The 25,689-nt window shown below is 48.4% G+C and overlaps 8 protein-coding genes across 8 annotated transcripts; 5 read left to right on the top strand and 3 right to left on the bottom strand.

Moving 5' to 3' along the window:
• Positions 1–4,484: 4,484 nt before the first annotated feature.
• On the top strand, positions 4,485–5,808 carry FSUBG_2799 (methyltransferase; the record flags this gene model as incomplete). The annotated part of the gene is made up of 6 exons (XM_036680610.1): positions 4,485–4,580; positions 4,634–4,650; positions 4,714–4,793; positions 4,847–5,114; positions 5,168–5,630; positions 5,680–5,808. 6 exons carry the CDS (start codon positions 4,485–4,487, stop codon positions 5,806–5,808), a joined length of 1,053 nt encoding a protein of 350 aa, XP_036541655.1.
• Positions 5,809–6,224: 416 nt separating this feature from the next.
• Positions 6,225–6,896, bottom strand: FSUBG_2798 (DUF985 domain protein; the record flags this gene model as incomplete). The annotated part of the gene is made up of 1 exon (XM_036680609.1): positions 6,225–6,896. One exon carries the CDS (start codon positions 6,894–6,896, stop codon positions 6,225–6,227), a length of 672 nt encoding a protein of 223 aa, XP_036541654.1.
• A 1,396-nt stretch (positions 6,897–8,292) lies between these two features.
• Positions 8,293–9,514, top strand: FSUBG_2797 (mitochondrial metalloendopeptidase OMA1; the record flags this gene model as incomplete). The annotated part of the gene is made up of 3 exons (XM_036680608.1): positions 8,293–8,821; positions 8,877–9,319; positions 9,371–9,514. The coding sequence occupies 3 exons, from the start codon at positions 8,293–8,295 to the stop codon at positions 9,512–9,514; spliced, it is 1,116 nt and encodes a 371-aa protein (XP_036541653.1).
• Positions 9,515–10,093: 579 nt separating this feature from the next.
• FSUBG_2796 (cytochrome b5) lies at positions 10,094–10,399 on the top strand (the record flags this gene model as incomplete). Its single annotated transcript, XM_036680607.1, has 2 exons — positions 10,094–10,190; positions 10,242–10,399. The coding sequence occupies 2 exons, from the start codon at positions 10,094–10,096 to the stop codon at positions 10,397–10,399; spliced, it is 255 nt and encodes an 84-aa protein (XP_036541652.1).
• Positions 10,400–10,943: 544 nt separating this feature from the next.
• Positions 10,944–15,019, top strand: FSUBG_2795 (l diaminobutyrate decarboxylase; the record flags this gene model as incomplete). The annotated part of the gene is made up of 8 exons (XM_036680606.1): positions 10,944–11,784; positions 11,832–11,953; positions 12,020–12,499; positions 13,033–13,365; positions 13,412–13,518; positions 14,296–14,786; positions 14,833–14,872; positions 14,995–15,019. 8 exons carry the CDS (start codon positions 10,944–10,946, stop codon positions 15,017–15,019), a joined length of 2,439 nt encoding a protein of 812 aa, XP_036541651.1.
• A 623-nt stretch (positions 15,020–15,642) lies between these two features.
• Positions 15,643–18,946, bottom strand: FSUBG_2794 (SCY1 kinase; the record flags this gene model as incomplete). Its single annotated transcript, XM_036680605.1, has 10 exons — positions 15,643–15,982; positions 16,039–16,055; positions 16,227–16,260; positions 16,349–17,454; positions 17,501–17,795; positions 17,846–18,208; positions 18,284–18,417; positions 18,466–18,576; positions 18,631–18,768; positions 18,824–18,946. 10 exons carry the CDS (start codon positions 18,944–18,946, stop codon positions 15,643–15,645), a joined length of 2,661 nt encoding a protein of 886 aa, XP_036541650.1.
• A 2,073-nt stretch (positions 18,947–21,019) lies between these two features.
• Positions 21,020–22,597, top strand: FSUBG_2793 (uncharacterized protein; the record flags this gene model as incomplete). The annotated part of the gene is made up of 1 exon (XM_036680604.1): positions 21,020–22,597. One exon carries the CDS (start codon positions 21,020–21,022, stop codon positions 22,595–22,597), a length of 1,578 nt encoding a protein of 525 aa, XP_036541649.1.
• A 477-nt stretch (positions 22,598–23,074) lies between these two features.
• Positions 23,075–25,639, bottom strand: FSUBG_2792 (aconitate hydratase mitochondrial; the record flags this gene model as incomplete). The annotated part of the gene is made up of 3 exons (XM_036680603.1): positions 23,075–24,602; positions 24,654–25,510; positions 25,595–25,639. 3 exons carry the CDS (start codon positions 25,637–25,639, stop codon positions 23,075–23,077), a joined length of 2,430 nt encoding a protein of 809 aa, XP_036541648.1.
• Positions 25,640–25,689: the final 50 nt, after the last annotated feature.

The raw sequence follows: 25,689 nt of genomic DNA, 5'->3' as shown, positions 1-25,689 counted from the left end.
AGCAGGATGAGCCTGCTTGTTATGAGAGTAATGACTTGCAACGTCCTCTTGGGGAAACGATTTTCTTTGTAACTATTTGATGGTGAATTAGATGAGATGACTTATACCCCCACAGGAGTAGGAGGGCAATCTGTAGATTTGCTTTAAAATTTTGGATATATCTTAGATAAAAGAATCAATTGAAAACCATAGGCAAAACCAAGCGCAATGGCTAAATGCCGAGTATCTGATCGTCTGTTGTAGATACCTGCGCTGTTACCAAAGTTCATCTCCTATGGATATACAATATGTGTTGGATCTCTCCTTGCCACAGCCATGTGATGCTTACCTACAAGCCATGTAATGATATAACTTTGTTTCTGCAGTGTAGCATGTACGACACTGTAAGTAGTGGAATATGCCATGCAGTGCACATTCGAAGTTGTGCAGGTAATATAATTAAAGGGTACAGAGTACAAGATACGTAAATCTCAGCGACACGGTTGTGATTCACCCTTGACAACGCATGAATGGCTCGAATGGTGATTCTTCTAGTGCGGAAGCTGGGACGGAACAGATCATCCCGTTCCCCTAACCAATAGGCCATCTTCCACAGGCAAGGTAGGTGGAAAATTAGGTTAAGGCCGGGGATGCCCGGGGAAACGGTTTCGGAACCAAGTAAGGAAGAGTTGGGGGGCTGCCCCCAGAATTTCTTGGGAATTCGCTTTCGGAGGTACAAAGCTGGGCATGGGAACTTGCACCGAGATTATAACGTTTAGGGTTCAAGTGCTGATGGCGACCCTGGAGATGATATTGGAGAACAAGACTAGGTCACCAAAAGAAAACAAGTTGTTATGCTACCTTTGGCTATCGGTAATGAGCCTACGAATTTGTAATTCTATTTTTCTTGGTCGTGACAAAGAGATGTGTTTCCGAGCTGCGTATAAGCCAAGTATATGTAGAGAACCCTTGCGTAGGTATTGTCAACGGCCAAGGAGCATACATCATGCTAAGCAATATGCCAATGTCTATCGGTTAGTTCGGTGATGCCAGAATACGCCCTGATTTGTTGGGTTACGGTCAAGCACTGGACCATTATTGTTGCTTTGATAGCACTGATTGTAACGGCAGCGATGGTGATAGGTGTCAAGCCAGATTCCGCAACACAAACATGTGCCGGTACCGGACCAACATTGGAATTCCTCAAACTAATGGAAGCCCCTTTTTTGGTCGTGAATACTACAGCGAACGTTTTACCTGTCGAGCAAAATATCGTTCACCTAGACTGGTAGATCGTCCCTTCATGTGTATGTGTGGTCGGTCTGGCCGGTCCCCGGAAAGAGGATACCAAAATAAACTCACCAGAGATGGGCTGGCTTGACCAGGTACCTATGTAAATGTATTAGTCAGAATTGAGGGTTTGAAATTTATTGCCTCCATCAGCTACTGCTACTTTCATATCTCGATAAATGTCAATGCGCAGGTTGTATTACAGCCTTGATGTTAACACGCCTCCAATGTTGGAAAACAAATACAGCTGGACCAGGAGAGAGGAAGAAGAGGTGAATGGAAAACGCCGAAGGAGGAAATGTTCACGAGACAGGGACTGATTTGGCCCGCTTATTAATAGAGACTCAACTCGAAATGAGAGAAGAGGTTTCTGAAAGGTGAAGACAGACCCTAGACTAATGGATCCGCAGAAGCATATCTTCCGGGCACGACGTTGACAAGGACAAGGAGTGTTTGAGAAGCCAGGAATAGCAGAAGTAATTAAACTTTATGTACGAAGGAATGCGTAAAGAGGTGCCTCTGGCGGTAAAAGTCGACTCTGAGTTGCCAAGTTATGCAGCAGCATATGCGTGCATACATACTACTTAGGTACTATAAGGACGCATTGAGTTTGGAAGAGGCTACTGACTTCACGTCAAAAACCGCAGCTAAGTTGACGTGAAACACGGGACGGTACGATGCCGGTACCTAGCAGTGAAAAGGCCTGCGATGACAAATATTTCTTACCTACTGGGAGATGTGTGCTCAGGTAAATTTTTCCAAACCATGGCGTTGATTGTGCTCCCAGGCTGTCCCTTATTAGTGAGGTTATTACGAGAGGCAGATTGAGTTTCTACCAGTTTCAGAGTTAGAGCCAGGTCTAATCATGACTAAAAGAATCGGGGCCAGAGTAGCCCATGCTGAAGAGGGACAAAATATGTGAGCTCACATTAAATCTTGAACTGAGAATGATGATCGATATGTTCCTAATTCAGAATGAAACGGAGACTGTTCTAGGTATTGACATCTTTAGCTTGACATGGATGTCTAAGGGTAAAGTTTACAGATATTTTCACCCTTGTCATAGTCTTGTGACAGTCAGTACCCTCGTTCTAAGAGATTTCCATCACAAAGCGAAAATTGAACTTTAGGCTGTATATCCAGTAGTGGTAGGTGCTATCGTGACCTTTGATCTCATCGACTTGTACCGTTCTTCATTGATCAGAAGCAAGTTTACCTAAGCTTTTTGTCACCTATGATAGAGTTCCTAAGTTTTATTGCATCCCCTTGCATGTGTCGTCGGTTTCGTTGATGTGGATTGAACCTTTGTTGTGGCTTCTGATAACCCGCAGTCTTCCAAATCCATGGGTGTCGACCTCGGCTAAGAATCAACCACCTAACAGGTTTTAAAATGATGCTTGATGAATCGGCTGAACGCCTCCCTCCTGACAATTCGCATAGGACATTCGGTGGACAACCGGTGGACAACGCTAAATAGACAGTTCTCTCAAGATACACATCCACCAACATGAGAACAAGGATCGTGACCATTCCCAAGCCGTCGGAAAGGCGGTTGGTTGCACCTTGTCCGACCCAGGCCATCGGATTTTATCCCAGCGCCCAGTCATTAGGCTTGAGCTAGCCCACCCACATCGTTGGGACCGCCCGAAGCCCCTTGATGAATGAGAGGGATAAGGGACCAGGGTCTCGACGGGAGTTTGTTTTGCGTACCCGAAGTCATTTGCAGGCTCAGAAGAACTACCGTGTCCAATGGCATCTCCTTGCATAACTTGATACAACGCTAATACCGAAAGTACATTTGAAAAGGTTTAGTAAACGCCCAAACGTCTTTTGCGTCCTGGCTCAGAACATTGCTCTGCTTGCGCTGCAATGACTCCAGCGTTGCTTGTTTCCTCACTTTGTCTCCTCACAAGGGGTTCCCGATATGCCCGGCCCCATTTATCGGAATATTACCAGTGAGCTAAAGGGATCGTATATGCGCGTTTGTCTCTAGTGGACAGCCACATACTTGCATACCTTTGCCGACATACCATTCCTCCTCCTCTTCTCATATCCTAATTACGGGTGTATATGCTTGGCGAATACTCGGTGAATCAGAGGTAGGCAGCTGCCGGATGTAATAGGTATATGGCGTGATGGGCTGGCTGTATTACAAACACGACTTAAGATTCACCTTTTGGGATCCCAGTTCCCGACTGGATGGGTCGCCTCTTGTACATAGGCGCTCTAACTTAGACCGGGGTAGTCACCACACCAATACAGCACAACATCCAATGCCAATGACACATCAGCAACAAGCGCTTGTTCCACTTCCACTTGCACTTCCACCTGCACTTGCAATTCAATTATGGTAGGGCTTTGTGGCTTTGCCAAGAAAGCCGAGAGCTAGATACCCGTCCCAAGCTGCTGGGTCCCAAGCTACCTGACCCCGTCGTCTCTTGTCTCCATGGCCATCCTCTTGATCCCCTTTCCTAAGGTAGCTAACTAGCTAGCTACCCTGACTGAATCCACTCCTCAAGCCTCGGTCGCACCAGGTGTTTGGGTCGCTTCCCGTTCCCTTTCAACTGACCCTGTCCTTTACTTTACTGCATTGCATTGCATTGCTCTTCTCGGCTTGGCTCCTTTTCTTCTGGTGTTTCTACAGAGAGCGGGGATTCCATTCAAGCTTCTCGCCCTTCTCCGTTTCCATAACTAGCTTCTATTTCCCGACTCTCCTACCTACTGGTCTCTCCTGACCTCGCTGGTACTACGTATCACTTCTTCCTGATGCCGCTCTAAGCGTCCCTCCTAGAGAGACGGTTCAGTAGCTAGTGTCGATCGTCTTTTGCTCCCGTCTTCCCCTCATTGTGCTGCAAGCTCCACGATACCACTGAGAACCTCCTTGTCGAATTTGTCTCGTGTTTCTTGTCCGCGATTATCACCCGCACACATATTCGATTCATGTCACCATTAGATTTTGGCTCCGCATCGGTATCCATAATTGACTACCAAGCCGTGGAGCAGAACGACTTTCAGGATCTTTCAGCCTTTTGGACAGTCAACAGCGTATGAGTCTCAGCGTTTCTCAGCGCCAGATCGAGTTGCGATTTCTCTTCATGATTTCAGTCAAGAGCCGCTTCTGTTCTCCTGCCTGATACCCAATTCTTGTCATACATAACTGTGACTATCTTATGGCGCCTGCTGTAATGGCAGCTCAGTCACCAAGCCGTGGCAGTATGCCTAACTCATCACCTTCAAGTCTTCACCATTTCCAGTTTACTTTCAACTGCTTCGCTTCAAATTCTGGTGGGAACAGTTTTATTGAACCTGATGTATGTACTTCTCTTCTGTACCTTTGGCTCAAGGGCGTGCTGACTTTGTGTAGCCTGATGCTCAAGGCATGTAAGTTGTCGAACCCCATAGCGCACCTTCATCGTGTTAATCCCGCCTAACAAGAACTATTAGAGACTCTGAATCTCTGACAGACAGCGTGCAGAATTTCCCAGAAGAATTTGGGCGCACATATCATGCCTACCGGGCTGGCTGTAAGCTTTCCCTATCCATTCACCACCATTCATCCACTAATGACACCGTTTAGCCTACGCGTTTCCCAACGACCAACTAGAGCGTGAGCGACTTGATTTGCAGAATGAAGCATTAGTAAAACTCTTTGGCGAGCGTCTTTACTTTGCGCCACTGTCAAGGAGGGCACCGCCTGTAAATATCCTCGACATTGCTACTGGCACTGGTGACTGGGCAATTAAAATGGGCGACTTGTTTCCAGAAACAGAAGTCGTCGCAACCGACCTTTCGCCAATACAGCCTCGAAAGGTACCCCCAAACGTGAACTTTTACGTCGAAGATTCGTACGTCAACAACCAGACCTCATATGACCCTTTGGAAACTTACTGCTCTCTAGCTCTGAGCCTTGGGATTACTCTCAGTCTTTCGATTATATTCATACCCGTGTCACATCTGGCTGCTGGGCTAGCTTCAAGGAGCAGATTGCGGACCAAGCCTTTCAAACACTGAAACCAGGAGGGTGGTTCGAGTCACAGGAATACGATGCCATTATAATGTCTGATGATGAAAGCCTTCCACCGAACGGACCTCTTGCAACATGGTTCCGCGAAATCAACGAAGCTTCAGCATTGGTGGGCCGGCCAACCAATGTGGCTGCCCATGTTCGTGAGGCATATGTGCAGGCGGGTTTTGTTGACGTTCAAGAGCGGATCTTCAAAATGCCCATGAATGGCTGGCCAAAGGATGAACGCCTAAAGGAACTTGGGCGCATGTGGGAAAGGAATTTCTTGATGGGCCTCAGCGGCTTCTCTTTCACACTCTTCAACCGCGTCTACGAGAGAACTCCTGCGCAGATTGAGGTAAGCAGACTGCTAAATTTTCTCGGATTTATTTGACTTGAAATCGTAGGTGGCACTGGTTGATGTCCGACGAGAGCTGATCGATACGCGGATTCACGCTTATATACCAATACACGTCGTCATTGGCAGGAAGCCATTCCCAGGCGAACGGCCTGTCACACGAGTGCCATTTACATGAAGAGAAAAAACCGGGGACTGAAACGAACTACCACCACTCATTGAGTTTTAATGGCTGAGGAAGGGAGCCTGGCAAACGGGGTCCAGGAGGACTAATTCCAACACCGATAAAGCACCACCACACGAACGATGCATAGCGACAATGGGGACGACTTTGGCTTTTCATATCCACGATACCCAATAATGTCGATACGATGCACATGACTAGAATAATGTATTGGTATGGGTTTAGGGACAACATCATACCGACCTACACTTTTGATAGCCACCTGTTCTAAAGCTCGGAGTATGTAATCAATGGCGATGAGATTGTCACACGACAGAACACATTTCCAAAAATTCTACAGAAGGGACTCGTTTCTTCTTCAACTTTCTCCTCTTTCACAAAAGTCGGTCTTAATCACTGCCATCAAACATTTACTCAGATCTTCTCACGAGCCAGTCCAGTCCGCGGGCTTGCTGTTCGTTGAGTAGTTCACGAATTCCTTGTTGGGTAAGGAATGCATGGTCGTGGTATTCAAAGCCAGGGACAACCGTCTCTGAGATCAGAAGACCACCTGTTTCCTCCCTATTTGACTCATGGTCGATGTCTGGCTCGTTGGGGAGCAAGTAACTTGCCTTCCAGACATCACCTTCGACGATCCATTGTATACGCTCGCCTCGTTCAACCGCATTCCCGACAATAAAAGACTCGATGCGCCCATCGGGGTGGATGAGTACATAGCGTCCCCGTCCACGATGCAAGGTATGAATAACGCGGCTGCGGTTGCGATGGAAGTTCCCCTGAGCATGGCGCGGGGTTAGCAGGTAGTAAATGGTGGTAGAGAGACGTCGTGTATCCGCCCTGTAACCTTCACGAGCAGGGCCCGAAAGAGCTAGAGTTTCGTGGGAGAGAGCTTCGGATGAATACGGTGAAGGAATGGTGATAGGATTTGTATCGGTTTGGCGGAAGTAGCCCCCCTCGATATGGGGCTCCAAGGATAAAGCCTGGATGAGGGACTTTGACTGAGAATTTTCAGGTTCGGATGAAGAGGTGAATGAAGGTTTGATGGTGCCCAAGTCAGGCTCGCCGTTGACGAATTCACCCATCTTGTTTTTGGTATCAAATAAAGCAGGCAATCGTTATGAGAATATGATAGAGGATAAGAATTGCTTTTGGGTCGCAGCAGTTCAAAGATGGAGAGCTCCTTTTATACCCCTGAATAGAGAGTGAGAAAGAGACTGATAGCGTAACGATAGAGCTTACACACTCGACTATAAGTCGTTGAATGTGTGGTTCGCTGCCGTTGCGCCCACACCAATGTGACGCGATGTTTGATAAGAGGGCCTGCAAAACGAGACCCTCTTGGTGTGATGCAGGATTCAAAGCTACTCAAAGAAGCTAGTATCATGTTAGCAAACGAGGATGGTGTAAGCCAAAGTCTGACCTCCAGGGAATGATTACGAGCTCAAACTAGGACAAAGAGGTGCAAAATTGGTGTTTGGAATTTATCAGGGAGCTTATACTGAGGTTAGGTTGCTGAGATGATGTCAGGGTTGCCCTGAAATGAGCTATCTATGGTGAAGATGCTCCATCGCGTGGTGGTCAGGCCAAGCCCGTAGTTTCCGGGTCATATGCCTACAACAACAAGCCGTTGATTTTATATGACGAAAGTCCCTGTGTGATAGTAAAGCTTGAATCTAAATGTCAGCTGTTGGGTTTGTGATGGGGAAGCAAATTTGTTAGTATAGTTCGTGATACTATTCGGAAATACCAAACATCAGACACACCGACCACTAGATACGGATAAAGATCTTCTTGGTACGAATGAAGGGAAGTGTATCCTTTATTAAGTGCTAGGGACATGTGACGATCTGACTGATCTGTTATTCATTGGCAACAATTGCAGAGCTATACGCTCGTGTGTTCATGAGTGGATGTTGAGCCCAAGGATTCCTACAACGGAAACAATATTACGGCGGGCTGCAACAACTGTCACCAAAGAAGACCGTGAAGACAGTGGAGTCTTCCATATCATGGAAGAAAGTACTAAGACTTCCGTCTTGTTATTTTTCTATAGAAATCTATGAGGTTTGATGATGAGAAGGAGGTAAATAATTTCATTGCATTTTTCTTACTTAAGAGCGTTGGTGTAATACTGAAGTTATAGCCAGCCGTCAGCGCTATTAGCCGAGGGCCCCCCAAGCCACCAAAATAAATTAGTCTACAGACCCACTAAACTTTTATCGCTTAGCACAGGTCCCCGATAGCGGAAATGCCTGCACACTGATCATGACGCAAACCATGGAGCTTCTTCTAACTTGTGCTGAACTAATACCTATCACGAGACAAAGCAACACACAACAAGCACGAAATCGCCAGCTCCGCGGTCCGCTTGTTTCGTGATAATTGCTCGATCTATCGCTACGGTACTTCTGATTAAAGGACAAATTCGGGGTAACAGCACGACAATTGACCGAATCACGCTGGCCGCCGAATCCGACAATGACTGCCCCTCGTTTACTTCAAAAGTCGTCACTGAGCATAAGCCGTCCTGCCATTTTCCTTATTCATCGCACCGCTATATCCTCTATCTCTCGTCGTAGGACCTTCTCGCAATGCCATTATCGCCCCCAACAACATTCCGAACGAGAACTACAAGAGCGCCTACAAGCTGCGCGACCCCTCGTCCCACATCGCGCAGCGCGCAAGTTCACACAAGCAGGCAGTAGTCGTAATTCACGTCTCACCGTGATAACAACCGTTCTCGCCGCCATTGGTTTCTACTTCTACAACTCCCAAACCGTGCCGGTCACGGGCCGTCGAAGATTCAATTTCCTCTCTGATTCTATGGTCGCACGCGCGCATTCGAAAGCAGCTGCACAGGTCATTGAGCAGGTCAGAGCGCAAGGTGGTCATTTTCTATCCGAATGGGATCCAAGGACCATCTTGGTCAGGAGGGTAATGAAGAAGTTAATCCCCGTGAGCGGCATGGCGGACCTCAATTGGGAGATCTTCGTGATAGCTGATAATAGTACGTTTTGGCGATCATGTGCAGCGACTATCGGTTTGCTGACCTTTGGTCATAGGAACAGCAAACGCCTTTGTCCTCCCTGGGGGTAAAGTGTTTGTGCATAGCGGTATTATCAACGTCTGCCGCAGTGAGGATGCTCTCGCAGCAGTACTAGGGCACGAGATCGCGCATAATACAGCCTCTCATGCAGCAGAGCGCCTCTCTGCTGCATGGGTAGGAAATCTTACAGCTGGAAGTTTGTTCTTCCTCGCTGGAGCCCTGCCTGGTCTTGCACTGTTTGGACTCTGGAATGTCGTGGGAGGATATTACCTACAAGATCTGCTCTTCTACCTTCCCATGGGTCGAAAGCAGGAAAGCGAGGCAGACTACATCGGCCTAATGATGATGGCCGAAGCATGTTATGACCCTCGCGCAGCTTTGGGCTTCTGGCAGCGAATGCACGCACTTCAGCATGCCAGCGGAGAAGAAGCCCCAGAAATGCTGAGCACTCATCCATCCGTAAGTCTAGCGCATGCTGCTGAGAGATTCAGCCGAACTGACGAGACGTAGAACGAGAATCGGATTGTAAAAATTAGTGAATGGCTGCCAAAGGCTCTCGAGAAGCGAGCAGAGAGTGATTGTCGTGGAACAGCAGCGTTTGCGGACCGATTCCGTGACGCGATCCGAAGAAGATCTACCACAGTTGTCGTTTAATAATAAGCTTACCAGCGTTTATGAGCCAACGAATAAAGGGTATAGAGCGCCAAGATAACATAAGAGTACACAGAAGACGGCGTACTGCAAAGGACCTTGAGTTTTAGGTCAGAACGCATTTGCTCAGTTTCTGCAAATAATCTGGAGATATACATCAACAATCTGCTGCAGCATTCAAGGTAGATAGATACCTAGCTCATCCCGACTCCAATAGGGCCATATTGTGTACCAGGTGCCGATGGGACCAACTGGAGCTTCAAATCGAGTGCTTCCTTGTGAAAGTTGACAATTGCCTCCCTGTGATAGGTGCAGACTCCCCGACTTAGTGGCTTTCCTAGCGTACTTCCCCAGCTCCCCCGGTCCCCAGGCTCCTACAATGGGTGAAAGTGCTGCTCGTGACCGTGAACCGAGGCAAGACCCCCCCACCTGCCGACGGCGCCCCGGAAAGAACTCCTTGTTTTCCAAGCTCATCAACTTGATTTATTCACTTATCACCTACGCTTTCATTCACAGCTCAATTCTTTCATCGACTTCTCATTTCCCTTGTAATTCGACTTCTATAACTACCTACCTACCAAGATGTCCGAGACATATACTACCGCTGAGGTTGGAAAGCACAAGGATGAGGCCAACGGTTTCTGGCTCATTGTTGAGAATGACGTTTACGACGTGACCAGTACGACCACCGAGCCCAAACTCGCAGAACAAAGCTGACAAACACCCGCAGAGTTCATCGACGAACACCCCGGTGGTGCTAAGATCCTGAAGCGCTGGTCTGGAAAGAACGCTACCAAGGCCTTCTGGAAGTACCACAACGAACATGTCCTGGCAAAGTATGGCAAGGACCTCAAGATTGGCGCTGTTGGCGAGAGCGCCAAGCTATAGAGAGATGCCCAACTCTGGGACTCAAAGGCGGCAGCCTGCACTTTTCTCTGATTTGATTTAATTTGATTTTGGCATGGCGCATACCACATGTTGGATTAAGCTACACTATATAGGTGGACTTGTATCGAGTTCAAAGATCTCAGTCTAGAAGCAAGTGGCGGATGGTTTGACAGCAGGACATACCAGGCCATAGAGTAAAAAAAACAATGATATGGACCGAGAACTTGAATCCATTGCGTGTCATTATATAAGTCTCTCTGAGTTCGGAAACGTTTGTATCGGGCTAATCCACCTCCCGAAGGAGCATCGGATAAGTTGGCCGAGATAACGACACGAGTAAACACCGTGACAATTATCGTCTATTGTCGAAGGATCGTGCCGCAAGCTGCGGCTTAAGGGGCGAAGACAAGTGGGGAGGCTTACATGAACGGTGTGAGATAGCGGTAAATTGAGTGACTCATGTTCCTTAAACCTGCCTGAAGTTAGACAATTTCTCGAGGCATTTATAACATAACCATCATTTTGAAATACAGTCTGGGCAAGAATGAGTGACTTGTTCAATCTCGACGTCCAACGGACCCGTTTATCCCGTCGCCACGGCCCCGAGCCCGGCTCCGCTCCGGCACCTACTCTCCCCGAGTTATCTGCCATTCAGACCGCGGAAGCCAAGCTCCCTCGGCCTGGTTCGGAGGACTACCTACGAGGTGTCTCACAGGAAGATGTTGTACGACACATCATACAGGACATTGTTCCCGCGTGTAACGGCCAGGGCAGTTCGTCCCGTTACTACGGGTTTGTCACCGGTGGTACTCTTCCTATTGCTGAGTGGGCAGACAATGTAGTCTCCCGCCTGGATCAGAATGTCCAGGTCCATCTGCCAGCGCAGACAATTGCCACTATATTGGAGGATGCAGCTTTGGAGATGCTCGTTTCGCTACTAAGACTTGGAGATTGGAAAGGTCGCACATTCACAACTGGAGCTACGGGCAGCAACGTTCTCGGACTTGCATGTGGGCGCGAAGCAATCTTGGAAAAACGCGGGCAGAGTATTGGTGAAGTCGGCTTGCTTGCAGCCTGTCTTTCTGCTGGCGTCAGGGAGCTCCAGATCCTCACAAGTTCAGGCCATAGCTCGTTGTCCAAGGCCGCGAGTGTCGTCGGCTTCGGGCGAGGGGCTGTGAAAGAGCTGAGACTCAGCGATAGTGAGCCATGGAGATTGGACCTTGAGGCTTTGGAAACAGCACTTCAGAAGAAAGATACAGCAAGTGTTATTGTATTAAGCGCTGGAGAGGTCAACACCGGGCGATATGCTTTAACGGGGGTTGAAGAGATGCGTAAAGTAAGGGAGTTGGCGGACAAGTATGGAGCTTGGATTCATGTCGATGGAGGTAAGATCCAACCCTTTTGCAGGATACAGTTCATCCTAACATACCAGCCTTTGGTATCTTTGCTCGTGCTCTTCCCGAAGAGGACGACTACAAAATTCTTCGCGATCGTGTTGACGGCATCGAGTTAGCGGACAGTATCACCGTTGACGGACACAAGCTTCTCAATGTCGTGAGTATTCCATGCCATTCCGGCTTGACTGTGCCTGGTGTTAACTTGAATCGCTAACTTGATCAGCCCTATGACTGCGGCATGTTCCTCACGCGATCACCTGCTATCCTTCAATCCGTCTTCACCAACCCCAATGCAGCATACCTCTCCACGGGAGGGGCGTCCACCATTCCCTCGCCTCTGAATATTGGCCTGGAGAACTCACGGCGGTTCCGTGCCCTTCCCGCATACGCTGTTCTCCTCAGTGAAGGTCGACCAGGTATGGCAAATTTGCTGGCCAACATGACTGCTTTATCCCGCCGAGTCGCTGCGTTCTTGAGGGACTCGGAGTACTACGAGCTACTCCCCGATGACGGTGCTAACTTGAATGAGATCTTCATGATTGTGCTTTTCCGCGCTAAGAATTCTACTTTGAATGATGAGCTAGTTCAGAAGATCAATGAGACCCGGCAGATGTATGTGAGTGGCACAAGCTGGAAGGGAGAGAAGGCTGTGCGAATGGCCGTGTCCAACTGGATGGTGGATGTCGCCAGAGATTTCAGGGTGGTGACTTCTATCTTGACTCACGCGGCAGAGGGAAAGGTGTTCGACATCAACAACTGTTGAGGTCTAGGTATCAAGAAAGGTCGTGCGTGGGTATAGGGGTTTGATCAACCGAGGCTGGTTTTTTGGAATGGATAAATCGCCATAAGTTGACTGTGCCATTCGGACTGGTGATCCCGCAGTCGTCAAGGAAGACAAATCATTGTGATATGCATGGCATATAAGATATATGGCTCCGCAGGTTCAAGGAGAGTCATCGAGGGGGTCGTGTTTGTGTGACAACAGCATGGGTTGTACGCTGCTTTTGGGAGTATGGTTAGCAGGGAGCAAGAAAATGTCAAGACCCTAAGTTTAGGTTTCAGAAATAACCAAATAGTCTAAACTCTTACCTAAGTTTACCTAAATTTACCCAAGTCTTTTTATGATTTAGGATAGAGGCCCTAAGTTTACGAATTGGCGGAATGCACACGGATACGAAAAGCAACCTGGAGAATTCGTTAGTCTGATTGATCATCAACTATTCTGGGTCGACATAGGTCATCCAGATGTTTATCAAAACCCTCTTTGCGAAGAACCACGCCGGCCCGGCCGCAATGCCTTCAGGGGTTTCAGGCCCGAGTCACGATGTGTCGCATGTTACAAGCACAGGATCAAGTATGGAGAGGAAGACCCCAACCCGCACAGTGGAAACCCTTTTGCAAAACATCAGGAATGGTTATATCAAGGAAGTCATGACGTCTATGGGACTTGTCGTGAACTACGACCAGACGAAAGCCATCTCCCTAGGCTGGGCTGGCTGGCTGGACGCTTCCAAATGCGCAAGATGCACCAAGAACGCACGCCCAACAAATGACGCTGATGCTGCATGGGTTGAAGAACACAAGCCTCTTTTAACCTCCTACAACCTTATCACAGACCGCATCTACACAAATCTTATACATGGACGAGCTACTAACCGGAGATGCCTGTCTTGCTTCCAATATAAACAGAAGTCCACCAGCAGAAATAGTATATGGTGATAAGTCTGTCCATGCACAATGGGTAGCCCAAGGCAATCGACATGTTTGTTGCGAATGTGGTCATGCCCGAACCAAGACAAGTTTCTATGGCTGGAGAGACAAGCCGAAATGCAGGGCATATTACGGATTACAAAAGAGCTACAACGGTGGGCATCTGAGTACTTCGAAGGAAGCCGAAGGAGAAACAGAAGAAAGTCAGCGGCGGTCAAGTGGGTCTAATGGGGAACACCTGTAGCCTTGAGTGCAATTTTTTCGAGACTCCTTATTTCGTATGCATTTGCTATTAAAAATTCGAGTTCATGATGGTATGCCCCTAAGCCAGCAGGAGTACCAGTGTGATTGTTTATATCTATCCACCACACCCCGCACCTCCACTCCAACCTGAACTCTTCACCAACGCAACACTACATGCATGGTAACTTCATCCTCTTGGGGGGCAAGAAAACTCATACCTGGATATAGGGTATCAAAAATAAACTTAGCAAAAGATATCCCAAGTTTAGCAAAGTTACCCTAAAGTTATCCTAAGTTACCTAAGTCTTTTTGTCATTTAGGATCAACTTCCTGAATATTCTTTCCTCCCCTAGCCTGTAGCCTTGACAACTCATACTCTACGGCTTTGACCGTGGTATTCTCGCAAAGGTAAGCAAGAGCCGCGTGCTACTTCTTGATCATCTTGACTGACAATCGCCGGCCAGTTAGGATATCTACGCACGCGGTTCACGATGGCTGCCACGATTGACGTCGAGTCTGACGGCTCTGTCTGAGATCTCTTCAAAGATCCTCCGTTGAGCTTGGGAACATCCGCTTTGATATACCAGGTCCTGTCTTCCCGGCTGGCCCCAATGTGGAAACTGTAGAGGCATTTGCGCAAGAGTTTCGCAGGATTCTGCTCAACTCCGAGTCTGCTGCCAATGATCTCGTGAAACTCACAATCATGGCCAATGAGATCAAATGCAGCATGGCGCTTGAGGCGAAACTACAGACAGAACGTGCCAATAATCTGGTTCCGATCCTGAAAAATGTCGATCATGCCTATGGAGACGCGAATTCCCTTCTTGAAATCCTCGTTGAAAACTCAGCGAAGTTGGATCAGAAGATGGGTGTTATGGAGGAGCGCCTCAATGAAATCTCAAGCAACATATTTCAGTTGAAGAGCGAGATTAAGGACTCTGGTCAGGGCTCTATCCAGAATGAGGTGGGACGATTCGAACAAGCAGTCATCAGCGCCTTTCTCGAGTCTGACATTTTCAAGACTGTTATCGAGAACAGTGCACAAGCACTGTTGCCAAATTGCAGCTACATATCATCATCAAGTTGACAATGGCAAGAACAATGCCTTGGATGAGGACATTCAGTAAGTCTGCTTCGCTAAACTGACACCTCTTTGCCGTGGAAAATGGCATATTGGTTGAGATTTGCAATATGTAAGTTGATGCAGCTGGTCATGATTGATTATATCGCTAACTTATTAACTAGGGACAAGGCGTATGTTGGCAAGTAACTGCTTGGGACATAATATGCCTCTCGACATGAGAAGGACAGATGGCGTATCTAGTGCCACGTTTGCAAACAAACAGTTTGCTATAGGTTTATGGAGATCAGAAGCCTTAAGAATGGGTGTAGTGGTGAATAAGTTTGCTCTTGGCTTTAGTCTATAGCAAAAATAGAGAAAGGCTGCAGGATTCGAACTCGCGACGAAAAACGAAGAGTGGCCGAGGGAGGAAGGATTTTAGGAGCGGTTTTGAGGTTCATAGGTTTATAGGTAGATACCACTCGACCACTCTTCGTGGAAAGGTAGAGGATGACTTTAGTATATGTCCTTTCCCCTAGGCATGCCCTTGTAGCAGCAGCAAAGAAGTGACGGTGACTGGTTCCGTGATTGAGCCCTCCAAAAACAAAAAGCCGTTGGGTCGGTAGGAACTTCAGGATTCCGAATTACAAGATGCTCGGAAATCCTTGGGAGGTATCCCATCGTAAAGTCCATTAAGTGAGATAACTCGCGTATTTAGTCGTGCCTGTCTGTGGAGGCCGTCGTTGGTGCGCAGTTGTGAGGGAGGCCCAGTCACTCGTTTAGACATAAAAAAAGTTCGATCATCGTTCGCCTTCGGTATCATCACATAATCCTTAACCAAATTTCTTCGAGCCGCCCTTTTGAGTCGTCTTTTTGTCCGTCTTCTTCTTTCCTTGTCCAAGCAATTCCAGATGTCCTGCACGCTCACCGAGCAGCGCTTCAGTGCGCGCCGTCATGCCGCTTGTGAATTTCTTGTGCACCTTGTCGACATTCGCTTTTGACTTCTTGGGTTTATGCACTTTCGATGCTTGTCGCTTTGAGTGTGTAATCTTGGCCGGAGTTGCTCGTCCGAGCTTTTTGACTGTGCCTTGAGCCATTCTGAGGGACGTTGAGATGGAATCTGGTGGTTGCGCAGGAAGAAGGTTGGAGCGAGAGAGTTGAACACTGTTGGCTCTGGTGGGGAAAAATAAAAATCAAGGTGAGCGATTTTAGTGGGGCGCAATGCTCACCTCGGTGAGCAATCGGTCTGGAGCTACGGAGTAGGATGTTGATTGACCTTCAGCATGAATACCTAGGGATTGAAAATATTTTCCTATCTTAAAGCACTTATAGCTAGTGTCGTGGGTGTTACCAGATGGCAGTGTCTATTTGTGTCAAAATAAAATATTATGAATGCTTCAATCAACAATCGACATACCCATATATGCTCGAGAATGGTATCCTGATGCTCCCTAACTAAGGGCAGCGGTTATGGCAAAGTGATATTTCATGAAAGGTGCCAACTCCTCAAACCTCTCTGACTCTTGAGTCTATTATTACCAGCCATCGCCCCAACCATCATCGTCCTCTGTCTCCTTCGGCTTCATATCAATCTTTTTCGCAGCAATTGGTTTCGCAGCCGATTTAGCCGCAGGCTTCTTAGCTGCACCTGATTTTGATAAACCCTTTGGCAAGGCCTTGGCGGGCTTTCTCTGTGATTGCGCAGCCAACCATCCAGCAAAATCAGGCTCGCCATCATCAAAAGTGGCAGCAGATGCAGTCGTTGTTGCAGGGTGTTTGGAGGATTGGCCGGGAGAGTCGAAACTGTCGAAGTCATCGTTCATATCTCCCCATGAGTCTCCAGCATCGTCACCATCGTCGGCAGGTAAGAATGAGTCGGCCACTACACTCGCGGTATGTGAAGAGTTTCGCGAGAGTGTTGCTGGGGGAGATTTGACTGCTTGGCGATGAAGTGACGAGGCGGTGCTCGTTGCCGGCTTCTTGGGCTCGGAGTTAGGTGAGGGCGCCGGACCAGGGGAAGCAGCACGGGAGTCTGACTCTGCGTTGATTTCGCCTGCAGCCGCAGATATTTTGTTTGTGAAGGAAGAGATTGCCCAGCCTGCCCAGCCACCGGGGGTGTTTTCGTTTGGCTGTGGGGTGCTCATCCGTGGAGCTGAGCCATCATTAGTCTGAGGAGGAGGCAAAACGCTTTCAGGCATGGCAGCAGCTGCCTTCTTGATCCTTTGGAGATATATATCCATAGTACGGGTAGCAGAGTCGCGAACAATCTTCTCCTTATCAATCAAGGCAGGAGAGATAACGGGCAAGATCCTACATGCGCTATCCTCATCAGTGAAGTACTCCGCAGTGGCACCCAAGGCCATTAAGGAAGCATTTCGAGCATGTACAAATGGATCTCTGAGTGATCTAGTGAAGGCTGCAATAAGGACCTTTGAGCGGGACGAAGTACCCAAGTGCTTTGCAATCTTTCCCAAGCAGATAGTTGTATTTGTTCGAATGCCCGGTTGTTCGTCATTTGCGGTTCTTGCAAGTTGCTTGAGGAGGTCACCATTGATTGTGCGGTCCGAGAGCTTAGTGATGATGACCAAAACAGACTTTAATGTTTGTTCTCGTACCACCGGTGTTACGTCAGTGAAGCCAGTGATCTGGATGTGTTAGCCTTGCATTGAAGTAGAGCAACAGAGACTGTACCAATTGTGGAAAGATCTTGTCGTTGACGATCTTCTGTGATAGCTGATCAATCATCAAAGGAAGGCTATCCAATAAGCACACTCGAATAGCTCGATCGGGATTTCCAAACAGGCGAATAATGAACGGTGTAATCTTTGAGTCGAAGTCGTCCTTGGGAAGTTTAGATGCGATTTTGAGAACTACGGATACAGCCCTAGGGCCACCGCCACCGAATTCAGCAGACTTCATCAGCTCCGGCATAACCTTTAGCTTGAAGAACTCTTCTGGGAAGTCATCGCTTAGTTCGTCCAGTCCACTGTTCAAGTTATTAGCAATTTCGAGGTATGGAAGGAGTTGAAGATGTACCTAAGGAACTCTTCTCGTTCATCTGCCGTCTTAATGTCCAGGTTATCGATACCCTCAGTCAGCTTGATGAGAGAACTGTCAAAGAAAGAGCCATTTCGGTTGCCTTGATCAAGGAAAGCTCCCACACTGATCCGAGCCTTTGGGTTTGCGTTACACAGACGCTTATAACTGGACTGCATTGAAGGGGGGATGCTCTTCGTTTGGCCAGCCTGATCAGCTCCATTGTAATCGCCGTTGAAAACTTCAAAGATCAATGTTCCAAGATTGAATGCGTCTACTGCTGTGTGGGGGTTCTTCTTGATAACATCCCATCCGCCTCGTGCCAACTCTGGAGGAGAATATCGACCCGCATCAGGTACCAAGCTACCGTATGTCTATTAATATGTTAGCCTGAGTACGCGGGCACCTATCTGGGGACGTCTTGCATATATTATTGACTCATCGTCCTTGAGGCTGCTGAGAACATCAAAGCCACCGAGCTTCCACTCGCCACTCTCTGAAGTATATATCGATCCAACTTTGATGCTGCCGTGGATCGAGGAAGCGTCTTCATTGATGAATTTTATAGTGCGCTGTGACGTTATTAATATCGATCAAAATAATAGCATAACAAGTCGTACCGCAACGCTATGCAAGCCCCATTTTATCGTCTCAGGGCTGAGACTCTTTCTTCGAACGTGCCATCGTAAGGGTACTACTCGTTCGGTCGCAATGTAGATATACGTCTCCGTCTGCCAGATGTTATAAGCGGAATGCCCTTAAACCAACCGAAAGTCTTGCTATACCTCGACCGCATCTAGAAGTTTGATCACGCCTGGGTGCCGTAGTGTTCGGAGCTTCTTTAGGGCATTCTTGGCTAGGGGGAGTTGAGATCGGTTGGTGGTGATATCGAAGGAAAAGATGCTGCAGTTTGAACCATCTTCCTATTCAGAGATTGTCAGCAGGTCCACGTTGTGCGCTCTGCGACGTTGAGCTCACCCTCTTGGTACCATTGTACAGTGTCCAGATAGACTCATCGATATCAACCTTGTCGCCAAAGTTATATGGAAAGGGAGGGCCTTGTGCAATGGCCGAGGCCACGGCAGATTTGAGAAAATTCATTCCAGTGTCGCAAAGCCTAGAAATTTTATTGGGACTTGAGCTTTCAACACCCTACTTGAGGAGAATCGACATATGTACAGGTCGAAAATATTGCTGTTTGTAGACGAATGATATATTTGGTTCCAGAGTCGCAACGTGGTTATTGGCGCTGTACGTCAGGGAGCTCAAGACCCCCGCGCTAGTGCCTGATAAATTTAACAGGGGATGGAGGGGTGTCAGGGTTACCTAATCCAACTGACCATGTAAGAGCCCAGAACATACGGAGCACCAGCAACACACTAAAGTTTGGGCTTTGCATAGGTCATGATGTGTATATATAAATTCGTGGAATCTAATATCGAGGTAGGTTTGATTGTATCGCCACTAGCTGAACTGTAGGGGGAATTAGCCCCAGTGATCGGACTTGAAAAGACTTAGATATGAATACAGATCAGGTACATATTTGTGCCGAAAGATTCATCCGTATCTGGACCGAAAGTGGGTGGTTTTATCCAGATATCTGAAGGGACTCCAATGAGACAAATCAGCACGGTACTTGAGTACCTGGATCAATGAATTTTGAGGCGTCTTATTTGCATCATAAAGAATGTGAAAGGTGCATTTGGTTTATACTTTATACTTTATTTTTATAGTGCGTTTGTACTCACCAACTGCAGAGTAGCAGTAGCCTTGGATAAAACCTAGTCTCGAAAAAGGCTTCCATTAACACAAGCATAAGTCAATTTACTAATCGCCTACGTTTTGCTTGAGTCAACAGGCAGGCCAGAATTTCCCTTTGGACGCGCTCATGGGTGTAAGTTGACTTGTGGGGCTCCACTGGTAGGCATGGCAGCCGGGGCGGAAGAATTAGTTTTCCAGCTCGGAGCAACTCACCGTCTTCCCGGCGCCTCTGCACCCCATCCTTCATCATCATCACCAATGTTTGAGCCAATAGCGAGCCAGTAGCAACAGGACCAGCCCGCAATGAGAGGCGCGAAACCAACGACCACAGTCATACGCCTCTCTGCCTCTGGCGGCTGGAGATCTCTTTCATTCTTTCCCTGATCCTGATCCTAGATATTATTCTCTATCCTTTACCCGATGTCGGCTGGCTCGTCAACCCATACATACATACATACATACCTAAGCTCAGAACGCACATAGTCACTCCTACTGTTTCAACACAGGGCAGCAGCCGTGGGGAACTGTCTCGGACGCGACCTAGCTCCCTTTGCTTCTTTCTACCTACTACAGGATAACACTGTCCTTTCGCCTCCGCCTACATAATTCAAATTATCGACTGCGCAGTATTTTCGATTAGCACAACAATCACAAGGCACGGATAGGGAAGCAGAACTCTTCTCTGGGTGGTCTCAGACCTCGGTAAGATATTTTGATTTCGTTTCCTTGTCTTACTTTATGCTCGTTAAATGATGCCTATGGTAAAAGGTCTGACTGAACGGAACCCTTCTGGTTGCGCCATCTTCTCTTCTTCTGACTCTATCGATGACATTGTTGTCTGAATCAACACTGTCATTCCATACCGCACCCCAGCTGTAACCGCTCTCCTACATTATAAGCTTGTTTGTAGAGCGCTGGGGCCGATTACCATGGAGTTTCATTGTCGCACAATGGAGTCTTCTTCCTCGTCTGCGCCACGGATCTTGACCAAAGGCCGCGACAAACAGCAGATACATTGAATCAACACACCTGTCAGAAGAGATTATGTGCCAACCGATGAGGTGCCTAGCTTGACGGCCATTCAAAACTGAAAAGATCTGATTCGACTTCGTCTCTAATACTTGCTCAGCATTGCGTTACTGCTTTAAATGCACATTGCTAACATGATTTCTAGGTATTCCTTCATCTACGCGCCTCATGACTCAATCCAGTCGTAAAAGCCTGTGTGTGGTGGATCAGTTCTGCGTTTTGGCCCCATCAACGAGACTCTGAATGACTGCCTCGACACATGTCGGCGGCACTTGTGCCGTTCTCGCTTGTGATAAGATCATTTTGCTTAGTTCCAGACATTACTGTGATGAACACTCATCATTAGAGCCAACTGCCGCCAGCAGAGATTCCTCTGATACGAATATGGCCAAGGGCTTCCGACCCTCTAACAGGAATTTTGTTGCTAAAAGAGGTCGAGGCAAATTTGTGTTTACACCTTCACGGCACTTTTCTAGGCATGATCCACCATCTCAAGATGCGTCGGGTCCGGATACCATCGCTCCTGTGACACAGTCTCCGAAAGCAAATGAGCGAGAGGCCCCTCCTTCGTCCTTGGTGCAAGACAAATCCATTGATACAAATGACAGAAACCTTCTTCCCCGGCCGGAGAGGAACAGAACCAGCCACGTTGGATCAACACCCGGCTCCGCGCAGATTAAGGCAGCCCAAGATGTAGCGAAAGATGATAAGAGCTCTTCTACTAACCAGGTAAATTCACATGCTGTGTCGAACATGAGGACGCCATTGGAAATGGATTTGCAAGCGGGGACAGAGGGGGTGATAAACCAGCCGCTTGGTCTCGATTTTGCCACCAAAAAACCGAGTTCTTGCTCAAATACTGGGTCGGCAACGCATCCCACAGAGAATCTCGAGATGGATGCGCCTAGAAATGGGCAATCCGTTGATACAACTGACAGCCAACACTTGGCTGGGACGGCGCAAGCGGCTTCTGAGGGGTCTCCTTCAAATGGAGGGTTTAAGAAGATCGAGCCTTACCTAGGCCGTGACTCTCAGTCGCGCATTTCTTCCACCTCTCCTGTGAATCATATTCAGTTTACCTCTGAAGACGGTCTCAAATTTAGGTCTTCTCCTCGGACATCCAAGCCAAAGAAGGACAATACACAGAAAAAATCGGAGCATCATTATCCAGAAACACGAATGAGTTCGAAGGCGAAGCTCTTATCAACTCCCACTAAGCGCTCGGCTCCCCTGACAAGTCAAGGGCCCCCAGTCAGGAAACAGCATCTTCAAGGTACCCTGCCTGAAGTCAGCGCCGAAATCGATGATGAGGTGAATATGGCCGATGTTAGTGACGTTGATGAGGAAGTAAAGCCGGCCAAACCCGTGCCGCTCTCCTCCCGTGCCAAAGCAGAAGCTCGCAAAAAGAGGCTTTTAGTCGAGTTCGATTCTGAGGCATTCGACTCACTCATTTATCGACAGTCAAGTTTGCGACCACCTCCGCATGTTACTGTATCTTCGCGTATTGTCAAGTACCGCCCAGTTTACGGCGACCAAAAGCCACTCTATCTTCCGGTGAATCCAGCAATCCATCACATACATAAGAGATCCCGTGCCTGGTATAGAAAGAAGTGCGACGAAATCAGACGGCGTCCCAAACGCAAAGAGTGGTTTGGCAAGGTTGTGGAGAGGCAACGCTGGTTACAGGCTCTAGAGGTGAAGAAGCAAGAGAAAATCAAACAAGCTCAGCAAGACGGGACTACTCCCCCCTACATACCACCAGAGCCGGGGGGGGTCAAGCGTATTCTTGACTTTGGTGACCTACCCGAGGAGGAACTGCCTGAATATGTGCGGAATAACCCGGCTTGGTTGAAAGCCTGCGCTTGGTTCAGGGAATGCGAGGATAAGACGACTGCACGCCAGCGACATGTCAACAACAAGACGAAAGAGACAGAGAGTTACTTTCAGAGCTTGAACGCTTGATGAATTCACACGATATATGATGACGGTGCATTGCAAAGGAGTCAAGGAGGCTGTCTTGATGAGTTTTGACTAGGCGCATCTTGGGCAAACGGCCATCTTCGTTCTTGTCAACGAGGGGCAAAGGATTCCAACAATCTAAATGTAAATATGCCACAGGAGTTCAGGAGTTCGAATTCGGAGTTACAGAGTTAGGAAGTTTCCACTTCTCTAAGAAGCAATACAGGTATCTTACCAATTGAAGAAATAATAGACGCATATATGCACGTGGTTCTTTTGTAAATCATGGGAGTGGCTAGAGAACAAAAACAATTGGTATTGCTGGTATAAACAATCTATCACTCGGCATTTTCACCCAACCAAAAACGCCCTTTTTCCCCAGTCCAACACATAACTCGGCATTTTTAGGCATCGTGAGAGGAAGTCATCCTGTGGCCCGAAAGCTATATCTACTAATGCTCAAAAAGAGAGCGGCTCATTTTATATGCCCTTAGACAGCAGGTTGAGAGCACTGCCAGCAAGAATGAAACCAGCCTGGTCCTTGGTAACAGCGTGTTTAGTGGGAATGAGGATCTCCTCACCAGAGGCCTTTGTGACACGAAGTTGAACATCGCCCTTGCCACCATTCTGCAGCATCTCATACAGACCGACAGTTGCAACCTCGTCGCCAGCAGCGATCTTATCATAGTCAGCCTCGTTCTCAAAAGTCAGAGGTACAACACCCTGCTTCTTGAGGTTGGTCTCGTGAATACGGGCAAACGATTTTGTCAGAACAACACGGGCACCAAGGTAGCGAGGCTGCAGGGCAGCGTGCTCACGAGCTGAGCCCTCGCCATAGTTGTGCTCAGCAACGACAAGCCACTCTTGACCACGCTCCTTCCAGAGTTGGCCAAGCTCAGGAATAGTGTGCTTGGAGCCGTCGAGGTCGTAAGCAGCGTTGACCTCACCGGTCTCCTTGTTGATGGCAGTGTTGAGGGTGTTGGTGCTGATGTTGGGAAGATGGCCCTTGTACTTGAGCCAGGGGCCGGCTGCGGAGATGGTATCGGTGGTACATTTGCCTGTGACCTTGACAAGAACGCGAAGGCCTGAGAGATCAGACGAGGGGAAAGGAGCAAAGGGTTCAAGGAAGGCCAAACGCTCGGAAGTGGGAGAGATGGCGATCTTGGTGTTAGGGTCCGGGGCCTGGGATAATACACCAAGCTCGGCGTTGCCAGACTCGAAAGGGGTCTGGGGACCCTCGAGACCATGAGGAGGAGAGAACATGAAGTCCTTGCCATCTGGTGTCTTGATGCTATCGGTCACAGGGTTGAAGGTAGTGGATCCGGCAAAGGCCATGGCGGTGACGATCTCGGGAGAGGCCAGAAAGTTCATGGTATCAGGATTGCCATCATTTCGGCCACGGAAGTTTCGGTTATACGAGGTCAGGATAGCATTGCTTGTGCCCTTCTCGACGCCATCTTGTCGCTTCCACTGACCAATACAGGGACCACAGGCATTTGAGAGAACAATTCCGCCGGCCTCCTGGAATGTCTCGAGGGTACCATCGCGCTCAAGCGTAGCGCGGATCTGTTCACTCCCGGGAGTGATGTAGAAGTCGGCAGCAGGCTTCAGCCCAGCCTTCTTGGCATCCTTAAGCAAACTCTCGACTCGGGTCATATCCTCGTAGGAGCTGTTGGTGCAGCTACCAATGAGACCTGCAGAAAGAACCTGGGGCCAGTCCTGTTCCTTCACAACTTCCTTGAACTTGGAGAGCGGTGTGGCCAGATCTGGTGTAAAAGGGCCATTGATGTGAGGTTCGAGAGTCGAAAGATCGATGGTGATGAGTTCGTCATATTCAGCGCCTTCGTCGGCCTTGAATTGCCATCGAGCATCAGGGTCGGAGCTGTTGCTGGCGAAGGCCTCCAGGGCTTCAATGTTCTTGTTCGCCTGAGATCGCCGGGTCGAGTCAAGATATCTAGCTGAAGCCTTGGTGTAAGGAAATATCGATGTTGTAGCACCGACTTCGGCGCTAGATGAAGTCAGTATTTTCCAGATCCCTTGATTTATAAGACAAACTTACCCCATGTTGCAGATAGTAGCCATTCCGGTGGCGCTTAGGCTTTCGACACCTTCACCGAAATACTCAATGATGGAACCAGTGCCACCACGGACTGTGAGGTGGCCAGCAAGCCGGAGGATGACGTCCTTGGGAGAAGCCCAGTTGCTCAGCTTGCCGACAAGTTGCACGCCCAAAATCTTGGGGGCCTTAAGTTCCCACGGAGCACCGACAAGAGCCTCAACAGCATCTGCACCACCAACGCCAATGGTAATTGTAGAAAGACCACCAGCATTGGGGCTGTGGGAGTCGGTACCAAGCATCATCAATCCAGGAAGAGCATAGTTTTCAAGAACTGTCTGGTGGATAATCCCAGCACCAGGAGGCCAAAAGTCCATTCCATACTTGCGCGCCGCAGACTCAAGGAAGTCAAAAACCTCCTTGTTAGTCTGGATACCAGCAGACAAGTCATCTTCAGCACCCTTGGAGCCGACAATCAAGTGGTCACAATGAATGCTTGCAGGGATTGCAGGCTTGGCGAGGTTGCAGGACATGAACTGAAGAATAGCCATCTGAGCAGAAGCATCCTGCATGTTGACACGATCGGGATTGAGGCGCAAATTGGCCTTGCCGCGAATGTTTCGTCCATTGTCGGTGTTGTTCAGCAAGGAGTCCTCGGGGTCGTCGAGATGGCTGTAGAGGATCTTCTCGGCGAGGGTCAGACGCTGCTTGCCGAGAACTCGACGGACATCGGTGTACTTGGTGTATAGCTTTTCGTAGGTAGGAGGGAGAGGCTTCGCGCTTGAGAAGTTTCTCCTTGTGTTATTAGATAGAACGGTGGTTGATCGAATGGCATTAGGACCGGAACGTCGCAAGAGTTGCTATTACCGCGTGTAAGGGTTAGCTTGTGTATCTGTGTTTTGCTGCGGAAAGGTTCCCATTTAATATGAGATGATGTAGCTTACCGTCATGGCACCGCCTGAGCGGCTGGCGACCTCCATTGAAACCATGCTGGGCTATACACGGCAACAATGAACGATGACTCTTTTGATCCTCTTGT

Source organism: Fusarium subglutinans (genome assembly GCF_013396075.1).
Source record: "Fusarium subglutinans strain NRRL 66333 chromosome Unknown NRRL66333_c0000025, whole genome shotgun sequence".
Lineage (NCBI taxonomy): Eukaryota > Fungi > Ascomycota > Sordariomycetes > Hypocreales > Nectriaceae > Fusarium > Fusarium subglutinans.
The sequence above is the reverse complement of the archived record's forward strand: the minus strand, read 5'-3'. Positions and strand labels throughout refer to the sequence as shown.